Source organism: Platichthys flesus, chromosome 17 (assembly GCF_949316205.1).
Source record: "Platichthys flesus chromosome 17, fPlaFle2.1, whole genome shotgun sequence".
NCBI lineage: Eukaryota > Metazoa > Chordata > Actinopteri > Pleuronectiformes > Pleuronectidae > Platichthys > Platichthys flesus.
Window position 1 is genome coordinate 13135542 of NC_084961.1, and position 18442 is coordinate 13153983.

At 44.3% G+C, this 18442-nt stretch overlaps 1 protein-coding gene across 1 annotated transcript in view; it reads left to right on the top strand.

Moving 5' to 3' along the window:
• Positions 1–16406, top strand: part of adgrb2 (adhesion G protein-coupled receptor B2) — a 212820-nt gene extending 196414 nt beyond the window's left edge. The window contains exons 33-34 of the mRNA XM_062410584.1: positions 290–403; positions 12772–16406. Of these exons, the coding sequence (XP_062266568.1) occupies positions 290–403; positions 12772–12948 (291 nt within the window). The 3' untranslated portion in view covers positions 12949–16406. The remainder of the gene's footprint in view (positions 1–289; positions 404–12771) is intronic.
• The last annotated feature ends 2036 nt before the right edge of the window (positions 16407–18442 follow it).

The window sequence follows — 18442 nt, forward strand, 5'->3', positions numbered from 1 at the left end:
AATTCTCATTCTAAGGACTCCTCTGCAGCGCTCCCAGTTGCCAAATTCCTAAAGACTGAGGAAATGGATGATGTATGAGCATGAGCCAGCAGTCGATCGATCTGTCGGCATCCCTCTCTAACCCCCTCTTCCTGGCTGGCAGCACTGCCGTCCCCTCAGTCTTTTACCTACCCCCCCCCCCCCCGCCTGCTCATACATTGGCCCGACCCTTCTTCCTTTTGCCATTTTTTCTTTTCTTTTGCTTCCAATTTGGTTCATTTTTGCTGTCCCTTCCTGTCTTCCCTTCCAGAAAGTGATGCACACTCGCAAAAGACATTCTGAGCTGTACCATGAGCTCAACCACTCGTCCAAGTTCCACACCATAGACAGGTATAGCAGGGACGCAGCCATGTCCACATTCAAGGTAAGACCATTGCCCAAGAGTGGGGTTGGGAACCTCACTGTACCCACGCACCCTCCCCTCCCCCTCACACTCTGTCACTAAAACCCGTCCCTGTTGACACTGAAAAAAAGATTATTCTTCACTTAACGTGGCTGAATATCATCAGCACTAGAGGGACATTGCTTTCACTTTTAAATGCAATTTTAAGGCCACTACAGCCATAATAATTCTGAGCTCACAGTCATTTACAAACATGAGGTACTTTTGAAAGCGGGTGTATTCATGATGGTGTCTTTTTTTCAGCCACACTGCGAAATGTGGAAACGTAGCTCTGAACAAGGGAGCTTGAATTTGATGTGAATACTGCATATATTTAATTTGCCAATTGAGTAATTCACTTGTGTACCTATTATCACATCCGAGGACAATTGAACAATTTAACTTCTCGTAAATACAACTCTAGAGGCGCAGTCTATTTCTGTCTCCCCGTCGTATATCCAATTTTATGTCTCAGGGAAACTGGCCTGAACTAAAAATTCTCACGTTGGTTCCTTAATGAGTTGTTTGCTGATAATCAATCAGAACCTTTTAATGAAATCGTAATTGTGCAATCTAAGAGCTGTGAAATCATTTCTCACCTCGGCATAATTGTCAGAATGCACTGCTGAAAAAAAAACACCTCGTCTATGCCCACAAATGTTTTGTGTCTGCCTTTCACACTTGTTAATATTCTGTTTCATTGAAGTCATTGTTTATGTATTGTGCCTGTTTTATCATGTATTTGTGTGTATGTGTGGCGTCTGAGTGGATTGTTACAGTGTGTGTGTGTGTGTGTGTGTGTGTGTGTGTGTGTGTGTGTGTGTGTGTCAGTGGGGTGCTTGGGTCGGCACCTGTGATCATGAGACTCAGAAGCATATTTGAATCATTAATACGCCATTAGCAGCAGACGAAAGAGTCCCCGCTTGCTCGGCACTGACCTTCAGAGGACCAGTTTCATAAAAGATTCAAATGCACACGCACACGCTCGCACTCCCTCGTCCGCAAAAGCTTCAGTGGGTGAAGCCACGATGAGCTAGTCAGCCTTGATAGGTGTGCCTTCCCCTGGCATCGGCAGGCATGCTGGTTCACATCTAATTTACACTGCTAGTGGAGGAACAGAAGCCAGGCTGAGATCGCTCAAATTCCCAGTGCCATGTAGCAACACACATACCGTACAAACACACATGCACACGTACACACAAACAGGCTGCAATTTCTCAGTACCAGACTTGGTCTTTTCCTTTTACTCCTTATTTGCTCAACGTTTTGATAAAAATTTTCAAAAGCATTGTCCGACTCCCCGTTCATTAATGCCGAGCAAATATGTCATGAAGGGGGAAGACAAATGGCCGGCTGCTAGCGATGGCGTGAGCCCCATATTAGATGTCAGCGGTCCTGAACAGTCGCGCCGCAGCGTGCTAATGTGCCTCGGAGGGAGCTCAGGTGCGCTTTGAGATTACGGCCCGACGCAAAAGAAATTGAAGGCCAGCCGCAAATAACAATGAGGCTGTGTTTGAGCTAATTAAGAGAAACTGGAAGCCACGTTTGCTTTGGATTAGTGACGTCACTGAAAATTTATGAGACGAAAGGGCAGCAATCACGCGGCCAGCTCTTCCAAATCCCCCGTGTTGGAAGGGAGCAGGCCGTTCACTTAACTGTGAATAATTACATGGATAATGCTATCAGTGTCAGGCCTTTGACGGGAGCCAGAAGGAGTTCAGCTCGGCTGTTGTCAACATCTCACTTTGAGAGTCACCCCCAGACATGGACATGCTGACTATACAGTAATTATGGAGATGAGAAGGGTGTGTGTGTGGGGGGGGGGTGCGTGTCTGTACACTTGCATTTTAGACTGCCTAGTGCCTATGAATGTGGCTGCATATCTGTGTGTGTGTGTGTGTGTGTGTGTGTGTGGTTGCAGGCATGAGTGCGTTTGTCCACTTGTCTGTTTTTGTTTGCGTTTGAAGTCCTTGTGCGTCTTTGAAGCACATAAACTGTGTTTAGGAGACAATTACTGCCTGAGTAATGACATAATTGTTTCATAATAACTTTAATAACCTCCCTGCCATGCCATATGACAGACACTGACAGTGATTTTAACATATATTACACCAGTGCCACATTTTAATAGCAAACATAATTGCATTTCACCGGGATATCTTCTCATGGATGAATACCCAAAGTACTGTGGAAGCTGATATACACACTCAACTTCCTATGGCCAATTGAATGAGTCGCTTAAGGACAGGCGCCAGTGAGCATCTCAGCTTTTAAATGATGAGATGCTTGGCCTATTCCTGGCAATACTTCTATAAGGAAAAATCCCACCTCCCCCCCTCCCTTACCTACACAAAAATGAACCATCAATCTCTAAAACTCATTAACCTAGCTGGCTTCTGCAGGCCTCTCCCGCTTTCAAAGTGCCTAAACAGTGTTTTAACACACAACTAACCACCCTGTGACCTATTCTAACCCCCCGGGGCGGGTGTTCGTCCACCACAGGTCCCCCCTCCCCCTCCGCCGAGGCACAACATCGAGCCATCGCTAGTGCGCAGAGCGTCCCTCGTTTACAAAGAGAGTCAACGTAAGGCGTGCTAAACCCCGCATAAAGACGGTGCAGTAGAGCCCCCTCTAATTCCCTCTAAACAGGCCGATGAGTTGATGTGATACATGTAGCTTTGTGTGTCCAGTACTTTGCCACTGTTTGTTCTGCAGCTCTGTCGGTCAACATCACAGTAATGTACAATTCACCTGGAACAGAAAGTTGGTTAAACTCCTCCTGCACACAAGGATTGTACGATTGTAACAAGCCACAGCTGATCTGTCAAGCTTCCACATGTTGATCGCTACTCTGTATATTCAATGACTTAAATAGCTAATTGTGCATTGTGTACTGAGCATTACAGTGGCAAAGATTACTAATCATTAATTTGTGGGTGCACAATAGGGTGTATATTAAAAAGGCCACTAACACAGTCACTGTGTAGTTTGTTTTCCACTGTCTGGAAACATGGTCCTGGAGGCATTCTCCTAATATAAAGTAATGCCAGGACTGAGACGAAGCTTGTATGGATCCTGGAACATGCTGATTCAGTATCAGTCTTCCTTTACAGTATCTATGTCTGTCGGTGAAGTCAGTGCAAGACGATTTTCCTGAGATCCCCATTTTGAAACAATTCATCTACAAACATCCAAGTCAGCCCAAGACGGCGATTTAAATAACATCACTATGCTAATGTTACCTTGCTACAGCTGAATTGATGGTCACCCACAAGATTTGAAAACTATTTCGTTTAGCTCTCTTTGAAATAAAGCCGGAAATGTAAATCTGGTGCTGCCATCATCGAAGTGCAAATGTGCCGTGCGAGAAATGAAAGCTTGACAGGTTTAGCAACACTAACTCAGGGGGATGGAGCTTAGCCAATGGTTGGTTCAGAGTCGGGTACTTTCAGCTTGACTAGAATCTACTGTACCTGCAACGCAAGGCACACTGGCCATTTAAAGACTCTATGTACAACTGCATTAACACAAACAGTGTCAAACTACACGTTTAGCCCATGTAGCTGCTCATCTACTTCCCGTCACTGCTGTTTCATAGTGAAGTGACTGTATTTGATGAGCCTCAATGGTAGGTGTGGTGGTGTAAAAGTGTGGTGCATCACAGCTTGTAAACCTTCGTCTTCAGCATTCATGCCATGGATGCTAGTTCCCCTCCATCCATCAACGCCTTTACAAATTCATGTCGAAACATCCAATCTGGAATCACTGTAACAAGACAGATGGATTTGTAAGGTGGTTTGATGCATCTTCTTTGATTTAGCTTCAATTATGAAAAATCCCCCGAGGGATTTTTTGTCTTGTTGTTGTTGTTTACACGAGCAGTGCGTCCGTTTCAGTGCCTGAGTTGGATCTTGCGACGTAAACCCCCTAACCAAGTGATAAATGTGTTCATTAAGACAATGAGTCATCCAAACCAATTTATAATCACCTCATAAACCATGATATTCCGTCCATAAAAGAGCTCATTGGCACTGAAAGGGGCCAAAACACGATGCACTTTGTGTGGTTGCCGATGAGAGACTTGTGACTTATGGGGTCAGAAGAGACCTGATCCATTTTTTACGTGTGTGGAAAGGTAGGATATCAGTGTTGGGGAGATGAGTGAATACCAGAAAATGTACCACTTTTTTTTTTTTCTCACATCCAATCTTCTGTGTCAGTGCAGTGGGCTTAAACTGGTCTTGAGCAGTGCATGTGCCCTCACAGATATAATCCACATACTTCATTCTCTTGATTTCATGCTTTCTGTCTCTTTCCTCTTTTCTCCATACCACCCCCCTCTCACACTTCTTAACCCTATGTTGCCCAGTAACCACACCACACTACTAATCCCGACATCTGCCGCACCACTGTAAGTTGCAATGTGATAACTCAGGGTGACGCAGAATAAATGGAAACAAAGGGGAAAGACATGATCGGCAAGATGGGGGACGAAGACACTATATATCTCAAGACTTCCTAATAACCTCTGAAAATCACCTTGTCTGCCTTTGCTAAAAGGCAGCTGAAACTTGCCGAGCGAGTCCTGTGTAAATGCACATGCTGCCCTGTAATTATTCAAGAACATACAATATGTATGACCTTTTAATTCTACCTGCCAATACAACTAACTGGTGAACTATGCCTAAAACAGGTCACTCGCGAGCTGTGACACAAATATAAATCTCTGCTGGTGTCAGATGCAACATTGTATTTTTTAAACACGCTTTAAGAAGAACTGAGGTCTTGTGTTTTGAATGCACTGAATGTACACAGTTGTTCTTCATTAACATGTCGAAAAAACGACCAGACCTAATTAAATCATTTGTTGACTTATGTACTTACATCATCAAAATGTTACCAACAAGGTAACGTTTTAATTAAACTGCTTTATCCATCTGTACTATAACTTCTGGTTTTAATGGCCTATAAATGGCCTATGACGAAGGAAAAACACTGCGTGTCAGTTAGCTAGTTGGCTGTTCCTTCTGCTGCTTGATTTGGTCACTCACAATCCTTCATCACCGTTTGTTGCGTAACGTTAATACAACATTTTTAACATTAACTCATCTGTAAACATGATTTGCGCTTCACAACCATATCAACCTAGGCCTTTTGTTATTATTTGAACTGAGAGACCCCTAGTGGCTGAAGTAACATATTGTACTATTACAAAAAAACAGTATTTCTGAATTACCGGCGCAGGCTTCACATTACTGCTAATGCCAAGAACTAAATCAAACGCTGCCCAGTTTTAAGTACAGTGCATATTTCGGCAGGGGCCATATGGCCAGCAGAGGAAACAGAGTCCATTTTCATTGTGCCTCCCCTAATGGAGACACGATACAGATGGAGTCAGTGGGGTTACTGGAAGACAGAGTGGATGCGGTATGTATGCAGTGCGGTGTTAGTGTCTGCGCCCATATTTAGATTTCTGGTCTTTTTCAATGTGGAACAAGCCTGTTGTTTTCTATCCTCTCCACAGGGTTCAGAAGGTCATAACACAAATTAGCATGCAGTGCCCAATGATGCAGTGTTGTGGCTCTCAGTGTGTGGGATGGACTCAGCGTGTTGGTGTGTATGTGTGTGTGTGTGTGTGTGTGTGTGTGTGTGTGTGTGTGTGTGTGTGTGTGTGTGTGTGTGTGTGTGTGTGTGTGTGTGTGCACTGCATAATGGCCTGGCTGATGCATTTTTTAGCTCTCAAATGGGATATATTTCCATCCCATCGCCCGCTCTCGTCTGCTGTGTTCTTGATGAGACGAAGTGTGCTCGGCTTCCCTCTGCAGACCGAGCTCTTTTCCGATAAAGAGCGATGTATCTGCAATTCAAACTAAATGGCCGGAGGCGCGTGTGTGAATCCTGCGATGAAATCGATGGTCAATTCAGAAACGCATACGGAAATATGTTGTGGTATTTTCTCCATTAGGAGAGGAGAGGCGCAACCCGGGGTGCTCTCTTTATGCTTCCGCAGTCAACATTAGTGTCTGTTATTGACTTTCCAACAATGTTTTCGGGCCACTGAAGGGAAATTTAGCCAACGCAATGTGTGTGTTCTGAGAGTTTCTTGTGTAAAATGAAGATGTATAATTTCAAAATGACAAAGACACAGTTTTTGTTGATTCACTGAGGGCAATTTCCCGGCACTTACAAACCCCGTAGGTCTTGATAGTCAATTTGCCAGCATTAAGCTGAGGTGCTTCTAGTACACATTCCAGCAATAAAGCAAGTCCTCCCTACTTCTACCTCTTCATATCTCATTCTCCCCTCCATTCATCCTCCCGGCTTGACACGTTCCCTCTCTCGCTGTCTCCCCTATCTCTCCTGTTTGTCCCTCTAAAGTCAGCCCCTCTGTGGCACGTTTGAGGCATTAATTGAATAATGAATTCCTCTCATTAGCTTGTTTTTAATTATATCCTTGCCCCCCCTTCCCCGTGCCAAGTATAAACTCATCAACTGTTTTCATCCTTCCACATAAATTGCCCATGAAAACCCAGGGCTGGCGGAGTGTAGCTCCTGCACACTGGCTCTATCAGGGGCTCCTAATGAGGGGACGGTTAGCCCAGGCGGAACAAGCCTAACACTGCCTTCATGCACCAAGAGGCACAATACTAATTTAGCTCATTTAGTGTCCTTGCGCCAATTAAAGGGAGGTGAAGGGGGCCAAATTCGCTCGCTGGAACTGTTTTCTCTATAGGAGCAGTGGCCTTGGAGTGCGCCGCGCCGCACAGGCCCAGACAGCAGCGAACCGGGCCTGTGTGTGTGATTGCTCGTTTGTTTGCAATGTGTTGCACTAATGGAATTTATTTGCCCTACATTCTCCAGATTTGGCTCCTTTCAAGGGCCTTATTACTTGTGACACAGATTCCTTCCCGGCTAAGGGGTAAATGGTGCTAAAGACCGCTATGCCCACTTAGTCCATTTTTGTTCCCGCTAATAAATGATCTCTGGAGCTGAATTGGCAATCTGAGTTCTGTCATTATCTCGATGATGCAATGAAAGAAGCAAACAAAAACACGTAGAGACTTTGAAATACTCCGGCTCTGCTTCAATGACTCATAAGCCCACTGACAGCTGCACAACCACAGTCAAGTTCTGGTATCCACTCATTCTCCTTCTGCATTTTTGGATGTTACATTCATGTCCTTCATGTATAAATGTGCTTTCAGTTTCTTCCATGTTGGCCTCACACTCGCTGTATGTCTTTCTTTTTGCCCCCTGCTGTTGCATTTTATTGATTTCTGATTTTTCTTTTCATTTTTTCTTTTTCTTTTTGTTTATTGTCCTCTGTTGGCTGACCGGGCCTTGTGTTGCATGTTTGTTGTCCCAGTATGAATGTAGCCAGACACTCAGCAGAACCATGGGCATCCAAGTCAACAAAGGTAACGTTAACCCACTCATGCACAGCCACCCCCCCCCCCCCCCCCCCCACTGCATCATTCACAGACAGCCAATTCAGACGTTACTTCCATTCCATGTTCCAAATGTGGGAGAAGGTGGGGGTCTGAGTGGCCTCACCCACCAGCACTATCGCAGAGGCATTTCCAAGACTCTTAGATGTTTGTGTACTATCTTTGTGCTGGTTCGTACTTCCCCACTGAATCCTCTACAAGCTGTTTTCCTCAATTTAGCTTTGTCAGTAACTCGTAGCATCTCCTCACAGACTGCAGTGTAGCCCCTCTGTCACTTCTAAAGTTGGAGCGATTGGGGCAAAACACTTCCAACTGCCGACTGTCACCAGTTTTTCTGGTGATGGATGGACGCTGTATAGAGGGGGGTCTTGTGGTGCTTGCAGCCACGTCACCTTTATTTCCTCCTGCTGTGCCTGCGAAATTATAACAGAGAGACCTTTATACTCCCATGATGCCCTTTGGAAATCCACAGAGGAGCAATTTTAAGTTGTTAGAACGGTTGACATTGTTCAGGTATGATGTCTATGAATGGAACTGAAGTCTGCTGTTTCCTGTCGTGACGAGTGGTGATGCACAAACTGGACTTTTAGAGGTGAATTATTTCATCGCGTTGGACTCGGCGGAGGCTGATGATGCAGAAATATGAAGGCGCTCATTACAGAGTCCGGGAACAGAAGGCCTGTCATATATTTCCATGTAGACAGGTGGGTAATAATGCTCATCCTGTCTCCCAACCCTGACATGCTTTTTATATGCTCTGCAAGGCAGTCAAAAGCAAACATTATATAGAAATAATAGAAACAGAAACAAGGAGCGCAAAGAAAAAGGACTTATATATGAATTAATTAGATTAGTATTTATTTCAATGTTACAAAAAGTCCTACATTGAAATTATCCTTTGCAGTAAACACTTGTGTATGAAATGCAGGAGTAAATGTAGATATATGGCCTTTTTTGATGTAGTGCTATAATTGCATACTGTATATATTAGTATAATATTATGACTAATTCGCTGACGTTTTTGTGGTGTTTTACTGTTGAGACTGTTTATATTGTATGAACAGATCATAAAATAATATGTAAATAGAAACTAAAGCTGTCAGTTTAATGCGGGTGGAGTTAATAGTTCTGAGTCCTCAGGTGAAGTTCTTTAAAATGTGAGTTTGCAGTGTAGCGAGATACATTCCTCCAATGATGCAGCTGTCATGAACATTAGATTATTATTTAAAATGGATTCATTCCAGCCGGAAACATGGACATATTGACAATCCCTCAGGCTTTCGGCTAAGCCACAGAAATTGTTTTTCGTCTCAGAGAGCAGTGGAATTTTAAATCTTACATTTCAACACCAAAAAGTTTGTCTTTGTGTCTGTCGTTACACACACATCTAGAAACACACACACACAAACACAAACAAAAAGACAAACACAAAGTCCCACACTCGTTCATAAGCAGCTCTCCTACAAAACATGATGGGCAGTTTTGTCTGGATTTTTATGGACAGAAAAAGTCGAACAAGATGTTAGTGCTTCAGTGTGTTGCAGAAACTTTTATTTTGTTTTTCAATGACCATAACAAGTTAAAACTGAACAAACAGACCCCAAAACAGATGTAGTTTGTACGCTCAATATTAGCTGGGTTGTTGAAGCCACTATAGGGAATAAATCTGGGCCCTGTTGGGGATTCAAAAAGTACAAATGACAAGAGCGTCACCCCCAACCCCGTCTAGACACGCACACGCACATGCACACACGTACACACACACACATGCACACACACACACACACACACACACACACACACACACACACACACACACACACACTCTGTATCGAGCTGTTGCATTTGTATTTTCTACTTTCTGATTTTTTGCACTGGTGCTGCTGGGCTCGCCACCCACAGGGAAGCAACACACAGTGCGCATGAAAGACGAGAGACACACACAACGAATGAGAGATAACACAGCAAATCCCAGCGTGAACCATCGAATGTGATGCGTTAACACATGCAGAGTGCAGTGTAAAATAAATCTGGCTGATGGTGTATATCCCATGTGCTAATAACCCGATTAGGTTACCCTCTTTCAACATAATTTGGAAAACATGAGCTACAAAGCTTCTTGCTCTGAATAGGAAACATGCAACGTTGTGGCGTTTAGAATCTGCCTACTTTTCCGCCCGTTCCTCTCCTTTTTATCCCTTTAAATAGTAGTCGAAGTTCAGTAAGTGACGCGTAGCATGTAGAAGTATCTCCATCATTCCTCCCCCCCCCATCTGTCCTCCTCGCCTCCTCCGATTTCAGTCTTCTCCTCAAGCTCCAGCTCTCTCGCTGGTCAGGATGTTAAAAATACCTTGTGCTCCAGCGCGGCACAGACGATGTGTGCGTGTGTGCGTCATTTATGAACATGCGCTGTTTCTGTTCAAGTGTGTGCATGTTGTGCGACCGGTGCAGGTGTTATTCTCTCATGAGAGTGTGGGGCTGGATGAGAGAGATGGAGAGAAGAAGAGAGAGAGAGAGAGAGAGAGAGGGAGAAGGGGTAAAGCGTGAGCACGTAGCAACAACTGCCTCATCACCTGCTGAAGGTGTGGGAACAATGCTATTGTTTCAGGGCAGAGTTGTCAGTGACTGTGACACCCCCTCTTTCATTCTTCACCCCTCTCTCTCTCACTCTCTCTCTAATCAACCCCCCCGCCCCCCACCTCCTTGTCCTCTCCCTTCCCATTTCATCACCACAAAGGGAACAGCGATGGAGCATTTCGTCTGCCGGAGGTGAAAAGAGCTCGCTGAGTGTAAGTAGAGGGGGTTTTCTGGCGGAGAGTGAGGGAGAGAGGGATGAGATGATGGGGGGGGGGGGGGGGGCAAGGGGGCAAGAGCAGGAGCGCAGGCAGGCAGGCAGGCAGGCAGGCAGGAGATGGCGAAAGGGAAATGGATAGACACGCGGTAGCAGCACAATCGCGTTAGCCTAGTCTCCCAGGGATAAAGTTGGGCTTAACTGCAGCATTACCCGCACTCCTGCATCACAAAATGTTCCTTCGCCAGCATTTAGCATGCAAAGTGGCTCCCAGATTATGCCTTTTGTATTCATTTTGCCAACTGTCAGGCTGTGAAGCAGGGAGAATGATAATCAGGCAGATATTGCCCCCTAGTGCTCGGGCGAGGATCATCACCCTGCAAGGGGGGGGTGGGGGGTGCTGTGCTGCTGCAGATCAATGAGTTGTGCGCGTGTGTGTGTTTCTCAGATGAAGAGATAGACAGGGATTTGAGGGTGTGAATAGCTCAAAGTGAATATCTTGCGAGTACTTAGAAGTGTTGGTGCCATGACAGGAAGGCGGGACTTTGGAGGAAACAAAAAACGAAAGGAGCATAAAAAAAGGAGAGCGCTGAGTAGCTGTGAGATAGATTTGATGGGTAGATGCAGAAACACTCTTCTCTAATGGATTACACACATGTGCAAACAGGTCCTTCAACATCTCCGATTTTTACTCTCAAGTACACTTCCACCAGCCCTCATCTTAGGATAGGATGCTGCAGTGTTTGGAGGATGAATATTCAGGCTTCGCAGCTGCAGATTGCTTTCTTCCATTTCTGTGGAAATCACCACGTGCGGGTCTCGTCTCTTTCATTTTTTTTATTTTTTTGGGGGGGCGGCTCTTTGCATGTTTTTCTCCCCCAAGAATCATCAGGGCGAGCGATACCTCGTGTATTTTTCCCAAACTCATATCTGTACCATCCTAAACTCCGCGAGATAGCAAATCCGATTTGAATAATTGCCCTTATCTGATGCATAATGCCACCTCTAATTCTGTTTTCAAGCTGCTACCCCACTCCTTCTCGCAACATGTATTTAACACGCATGGTCACCACATCTGCGGACCACAAGCAGCAATCACAGACGCCGGGCCTGGAGGGTGTCACGCTTTTTAACGGGTTCATTCGCAAAGTTAGATAGACGAAGCGGTGTCTTGAGCTGCAGGTGGGTATGGAGCTGCTTTTCAGGAGGGGAAGGGGCCCTTTGAAATTTGCAAAGGTTCCAATGTGAGGCCATTTTACATGTATACATCTACCAATGTGTTTAGGGGTGAAAACTGCCCAAAGCAGTTGTTGTTCTGTCTGAAAAGGAAAATTCCAGTTTACTCAAACAAGGGATTCATTGTATAGTGCAGGTGTTGATTTCTACTTGTTGTGAGGTCAAGCAGTTAAAAAACCTGAGTGTTATAATTATAAGAGATATGATGTGTTTGTGAGTTTTACAGGTGCTATTGGTTGGATTTAGTTTTACCTTCAGATATCGCTGGGGGAGCTGTCTCCCTCTAGCAGAGCTAAGTGACTTAAGTCTTCCTTTTAATGGACATATAGTCAAGTGGTACTAATCTCCTCATGTATTCCACCAGAGAGTAAGTAAAGCTGCTTTCAGACATGCACTAGACTGCTCGGATATCCTTCTGCAGTTATCCAAAATGGAGAGCATGTGGGAACTCAAACTCTGATTCAGTTGACTTTACCTGCCAGTGAAACCTCCACAGAATTTCAGGGATCGCTGTGAAGATGACGACGTTCCATAGCTTTTGGTTTTGAGGGCCGACGCCAAGGTCGATGTGCTGTTGATAGCAAGGTGTCATTTCTGTAGTGGGATTTACTTGTCATGTCTTGTCTCCTGTCGGCTCTACCCAGGCACTATCCCTCACTTATACACACTTTTTCTGTCGTTGTAATCGTGTCAGACAATCTCGTGCTGCGTTCTTCATATGTGTCCAGATAATGTGCCTGTTGTCTGTAACGTTGCCACTGTTCAAATTAAACTGGAGAGCTTTGACCGAGGCTTTGTCTTCTCCAGTTTCACCACAGGCTCCTTTCAGCTGCCGCAAACTTAACTGACCCTTGCATGTCCTCCTTCTCCACCAGGACAAGTCAACCCCAGAGGACCAGAGCTCCTGGGACAGCTTCAAGACCATGACCCCCGAGCTGTCCATCGTGCCTGGGGAGCAGAAGGACCGGATGGAGCTGCACAATAAGAACTGGGACTCCTCTTCTGCCAACACACCCGACTCATCCGAGGGAGACTTCCAGACTGAAGTGTGAAGACGCACAGATGAACACACAAACTTAAAAACACACGCTCTCATTCCGAGACATAGTACCGATGCACACAGAAATACTGAACCTCTGAGATGCTTGACAAAAGTATATGGTTCTTGGCAGAGACCTCACAAACACACACACACACACACACACACACACACACACATGCACACAGTGCTCCCCGTCTCCTGCAATGTGCTCTGTCGGATCCCGAAACTGTATTTGTTTACTTCTGCAGTGGACAGACATGGAAAGAAGACTGTTCTACACTATATTTTCGCAAAGACTATTGAAAAGAAAGAACAGGAGCTCGACACAGTCTGTGGTCGAGGAAAACATTTTTAAACGGACTACAGAAAAAAAAACACAGTGAAAAAAACTATTTCTGAGAAAAGTTGTCTTGATTTTATTCCGGAGAAAAAAAGAAAAATCTCTGTCAATTGTTTGATGATTTTGGGGGTGAAAAAAAAAACAAAGAAGAAGAATATTTCTGCATCGTTCTGTTCTTTTTATAGCGAGGGGAAGAAAATCCCACTGAGGTTTCTCACACTGGTAGCCCCCCCCCAGGCAACCTGCTCTCGTTTATTTCCTGTTCCCTTCTAATGGGTGAAGACAGCATTCAATCTCTCAGTCTTGCCCTTTTTTTCTTTTCTTTTCATATTTTTTCGATGGAGGGGAATGGGGGGGGGGGGGGGGGCAGGTTAACGCTGCTCATGATTTGCCATCCTCTTTGCTTTTTACAAGGTTCCAGTTCAACAATCCATCCACATCCTCTTCGTCAACATTGTACCTCCCCCCCAACCCCCCAACCCCTCCTTATTTTGTGTATTTTCTTAATATTACCTCCCCGATGGTTTGAAACTTTTAATGAAAAAATAATACGATTGAAACAAATAACTACAAACTGAGTTGTGTTCTATGGTATAACTGTTGAAGAAGAATTTATTTTCAGACTGTTTTTTTTGTTCTTTCTTCCTAATTTCCTGTGAGAATAAACCCACGTGGAACTTAAAAAACATGATTTAGGACACACGCAGCACAAAAATATGAGATTGCTTTCTGGCGGTAATGTGCGCCGCATGTTATCCAGCCGTGAGGGGAAAGAAGGATAGTGATCGTCATGCAGATTCTCGCATCTTCCTCCTTTATTTTTTTTCTCCCCCACTGCTCGCAGATAAAGGCCTTTAAAGATTGCAGCATCGGAATCCATTCCAGCCATCACCAATCACAGTGATGCCAGAAAAAGATGATATCTCAGTCACTTTCGGCGCGAATTGAATCTGTGCCGGCGCCGCGCGACATCTCTCATTCCTCAAAAACGTATCACTCGCAGTGAAGTATTGATCCGGTTAGCGGCAAACTCTTTCCTTCTTTCTGTAAGATCGTAAAAACCTAGCACGACTTCTAAGTCTGCTTTGCTCATCCTTCCAATCTAGCGTCGAACTACACAGGAGGCATGACATCTTGATGATAGCAGTGGAGCCTGTTGTGTAACACCCCGATCACATGGCTCCCTCTCTGTGTGGTTGTATGTAGAGCTTGTGAGCACAGCAGCTGCCAAAAGAGAGAGACAGATAGGACGACAGAGAGGTGACACACTGAAGGGGGGAGGAAACATAACTGGTGGTGATTCTTCTGTCTTGACATTATACATCTTCGACTTCAGTCGCTACGAAAGGGCAACCCGTTTCCTGCTGTTGCTACATTAGCAAGTAAAGTCCTCCAACACACTGAGAGAGAGTCAGAGTGCAGGACGAATTCACATGATCAATCAAAATGTGCTGTACAAATTTTAGGTTAAGGCAAAAAGGAATATGATACAGTGATAAACAGTAAGGCACAGTCACTAGAAAAGACATGAACAACAAAACGAACGTGCAAAAGTGTAAAACAGAAAACAAAGTTTCATCAATGAATGATATAAATATTAAATACTAATATTAGATCTACTAAATCCCATTTAAAGAAAAAGTGTCAACCTATGTATGTATTTAAAAACATAGATTTTTGTTTTGAGCATTATTGGGATCCTGATAACGTTATTTAAGACAGAAGCTGCATACAAACAACTTTCATGCAAACTTTGGACAGCAAGAGATAGGAGAGGGATTGAAATTAGGCCTTTTCAACAAGAGGTTGAACTATTCCTGTAAAACACGATGGGAAAGTTAAATATGCAAGAAATATATATTTCTGATACAAAAATTGTATCATCTGACAATGTCCCACACTTTCTTTATAAGGGAGCCATTGTTCTTTCATACAGTTGGGTCCAAAAGTCTTGAATGGACCAACACTTGAATGGGAAAGTGGGGATGGTCCAACAATGGTACCTTTATTCCTTTTTCATTCTTTGTTCAAAGAGGCTCCCATTAATCCTAGAGTCTAAAGAAAGAGATGATACAGTTTAAGACCGGGTGGAATAAGAAATAAGTGCAAGAGAACCTCGTATTCAAGGAAAGAAGATCCCGAAAATATATAGCGAAAAATCATTGAGTCAGGCAGAGCAGCAGATTAAGTCGTGGGGGTGCTCAAAACAGTAATTATCCGGGGATGGTGATTTGTCCTGACATTTTCCAATGCAGACCTCGAACCATCTGTTTAAAGATCCCTGATGTGGTAGTAGTGTGGCGCAGCGCAGATGGCGAGACAAGAGTGCGGCCCAGCTAACCTTTCAAGCTAATCAGCTGATGGGCGAACCTACAGTAGCGTCCTCCTGCGAGGGGAGGTGAGCTGTACGCCCCAGGATGCCGAGCTCGGGTCACATTCACCCGACCTTCTGCATACAGTGTGTCCACACTGGTCTGCCAGCTGCGTGGCCCCGGTCAGAGAAATTATGAGATTCGAAGGAAAGAATTAAGGAAGGAAGGAAGGAAGGAAGGAAGGAAGGAAGGAATGAAGGAAGGAAGGAAGGAAGGAAGGGTGGATTACGTGCATTATATTATTTTGTTGCATCAGGGATATTTTCCATATATTCCTCTGTCCTCATTGTGTGTCTTCAAGCTTAGTGAGAACTGGAAATGTACCTTTCATCTTCCACAACGGTAAGTGTGATGCTGTTCGACTGATGGAGGCTGAAATTATTGATTATTTAAGTGTGCCACTAAAACCAAGGACCACCTGGCAACTTGTGTTCTATGAGAAACGATGGTGGGATTAACGTGTCATTCCGAGTGTGTCAATCTTGTTTTTATTTTTATTTAGAGGCCGAAACTCAGAAATAAATATGAAACACTGAAGTCAATTTGCAAGTTAAGTCTGGGGTGAACGGCAAATTTGAGAACATTCAATGCTCACCTTCACCTCCACCCTTCTTTCTCCAACACATAGGTGTAAACCGACTTGCTCCACCACTCCAGTTGATTTATTACTGAAAAACCCCTCCTTTTCCTTCTCTCCCTCATTTTTGTTCTTTTTATACATAAGATTGTACAAAGTAGTCCTCTAATGTTTTCATAGTGTCTTTTTATATGAAAATAAATTTTCAAATTGATCGAAATGTCTTGTATGTGCATCCACGCTGCTTGAGAGAGACTACAGGCGCTTTCTCGGTTCGCAGTGTACTCGCAGTAATAGCATGACAAACTCCATCACCCAGAAGCATTGAATCGCAACTGTGACCAATCAAGAGACCCTGCTGGTCTCACTGCTAAATGTGAAAGGAACAGTTCTGTGGGTTTGAAGTTACGTTGCATCGGGAATAACCAAAGGGGGGGGGGGGGGGGTGTCAACTCAAAGCGATTATTTCATTAAAAATGTATGCACTTTGGGCGATGTAATAACAATCAGTTTACCGAGAGGAATTTCCCCCAAAAACCACTCTTGTTATGTAAGATGGTGAAAACAGCCGCAGTGGATTGGTTGAAAGTCGAGTCAGTGATGCTGCAATGGAGGAACGGGAGAGGGACAGTTAGCACGCCTCAGTCCCTCTACATTGGCCCTCCAAGGGGGTAATCACTGTAAGTGTGGATGAGTCTGCCCATGGAGCTGCCATCAGTCACCCTGGAGAAAAAGGCCACCAACTGGAACTTTCTCGAGGGAGTGCAGAGGGATGAGGGAGAGGTCAGAGGAGGAATAAAATGGAGAGGCCGCAGCCCCAAGGACGAAAAAAGCATGGTGACAGAGTAAGAGCAAGGACGGGACTTTCACATTACCTCTGGCTGCAGAGTCACTGTGATTAGACGGCCTCTCCGTTCTTTTACCTCGAGGTTCATAGGTAATTAAGTCGTGGCACTGGTGTGTCACCCATGACCCAAGGAGGGACCCTGCTGACGAATAACACGGGAGACAAGGTGAAAAGTGGACTGACATGAGTTGGAGAAGGGGAGGCATATATAGCACATATTAACTTGAAGCCTTGTCCACCAGGAACCTCCTGTCAAGTGCTGCCTTTTGCTTGATATTTACAAATGAAGACAGGACATGCTACTGGGTGTTGCTGACAGCCCCGGGAGATTGGTGTGTATTTGCGCTCAGAACAACAAGTCCTGAAAGTTTAATTTAGCCGAGGAACAACAGCGGAGCGATGCAAATGGTTCCTGTGTGTGGTTTGGAGCGTGACACAGCAGGAACAAGAAGCACTACACTTTTCATGCATGGTTAAACTAATAATCAGCATGACTTGCTTTGCTGTCAGTGCTTGTTTTGCTTCTTGAACAAGCTGTTACTGCCGTGGTGTTCGGTCTTGCTATTCCCAGGGATCACTGCACTAAAGAGCTACCGGTACTGTGACATCACCTTTTAAACAAAGAACCACGGGCTGGTCTAACTGAGCTGCACAACAGCAGAAGAACTATACCTACGATATTGTTTTTTCTATTCTGAACAATTTCAACTCAGTGTTTTGCTCACATGGTGCATATTTGCTCCAATGGTATCTACAGAAGCTGCATTGTGTAGAAAGCTGTGTACATTTGAGTTGAAGGGAACTTGGTGGAAAGTAGGGTTTGTTCTGCTTACATGTGTTTTGATGCACATTTTTGACATCAGTACCCACACATTCACGTTCGACTCGAAACAAGGTAGTTTAAACCGTCTTTTACTCCTAAAAGTCCACCAGAAGTGGCTAAGATAGCGGATGTTAGTATTTCCCGACAGTCCCTGAACGCACTTCATCTGAAGACTTTTAGGATTATTAAAACATTGTGCAGTTTCGAGTCCAATATGAACATCAGGGCTTACCGACACTTTGATGACACCACATAAGCAGTATGAAGACATCACATGTCTTTTCATTTTTTTACGTCTGAAGATATAAGTCCCTTATATCTTGTTTTAAAGATATAAGTCCCTTATATCTTCAGCTGTATTGGATTCAGATGCTACTCCGTTTACACCTGAAACTCCACAAGTGTTTTGTGGACTCAAACACCTCACCCACTCCTCCATTGGTGAGGAGATAATTAGTGAATTATAATTTTTGGGTGATCTATTCCTTTAACATTGTCAGATGTACACTAAAGAGGAAATTACTATTTGTTTAAAGACAACCTGT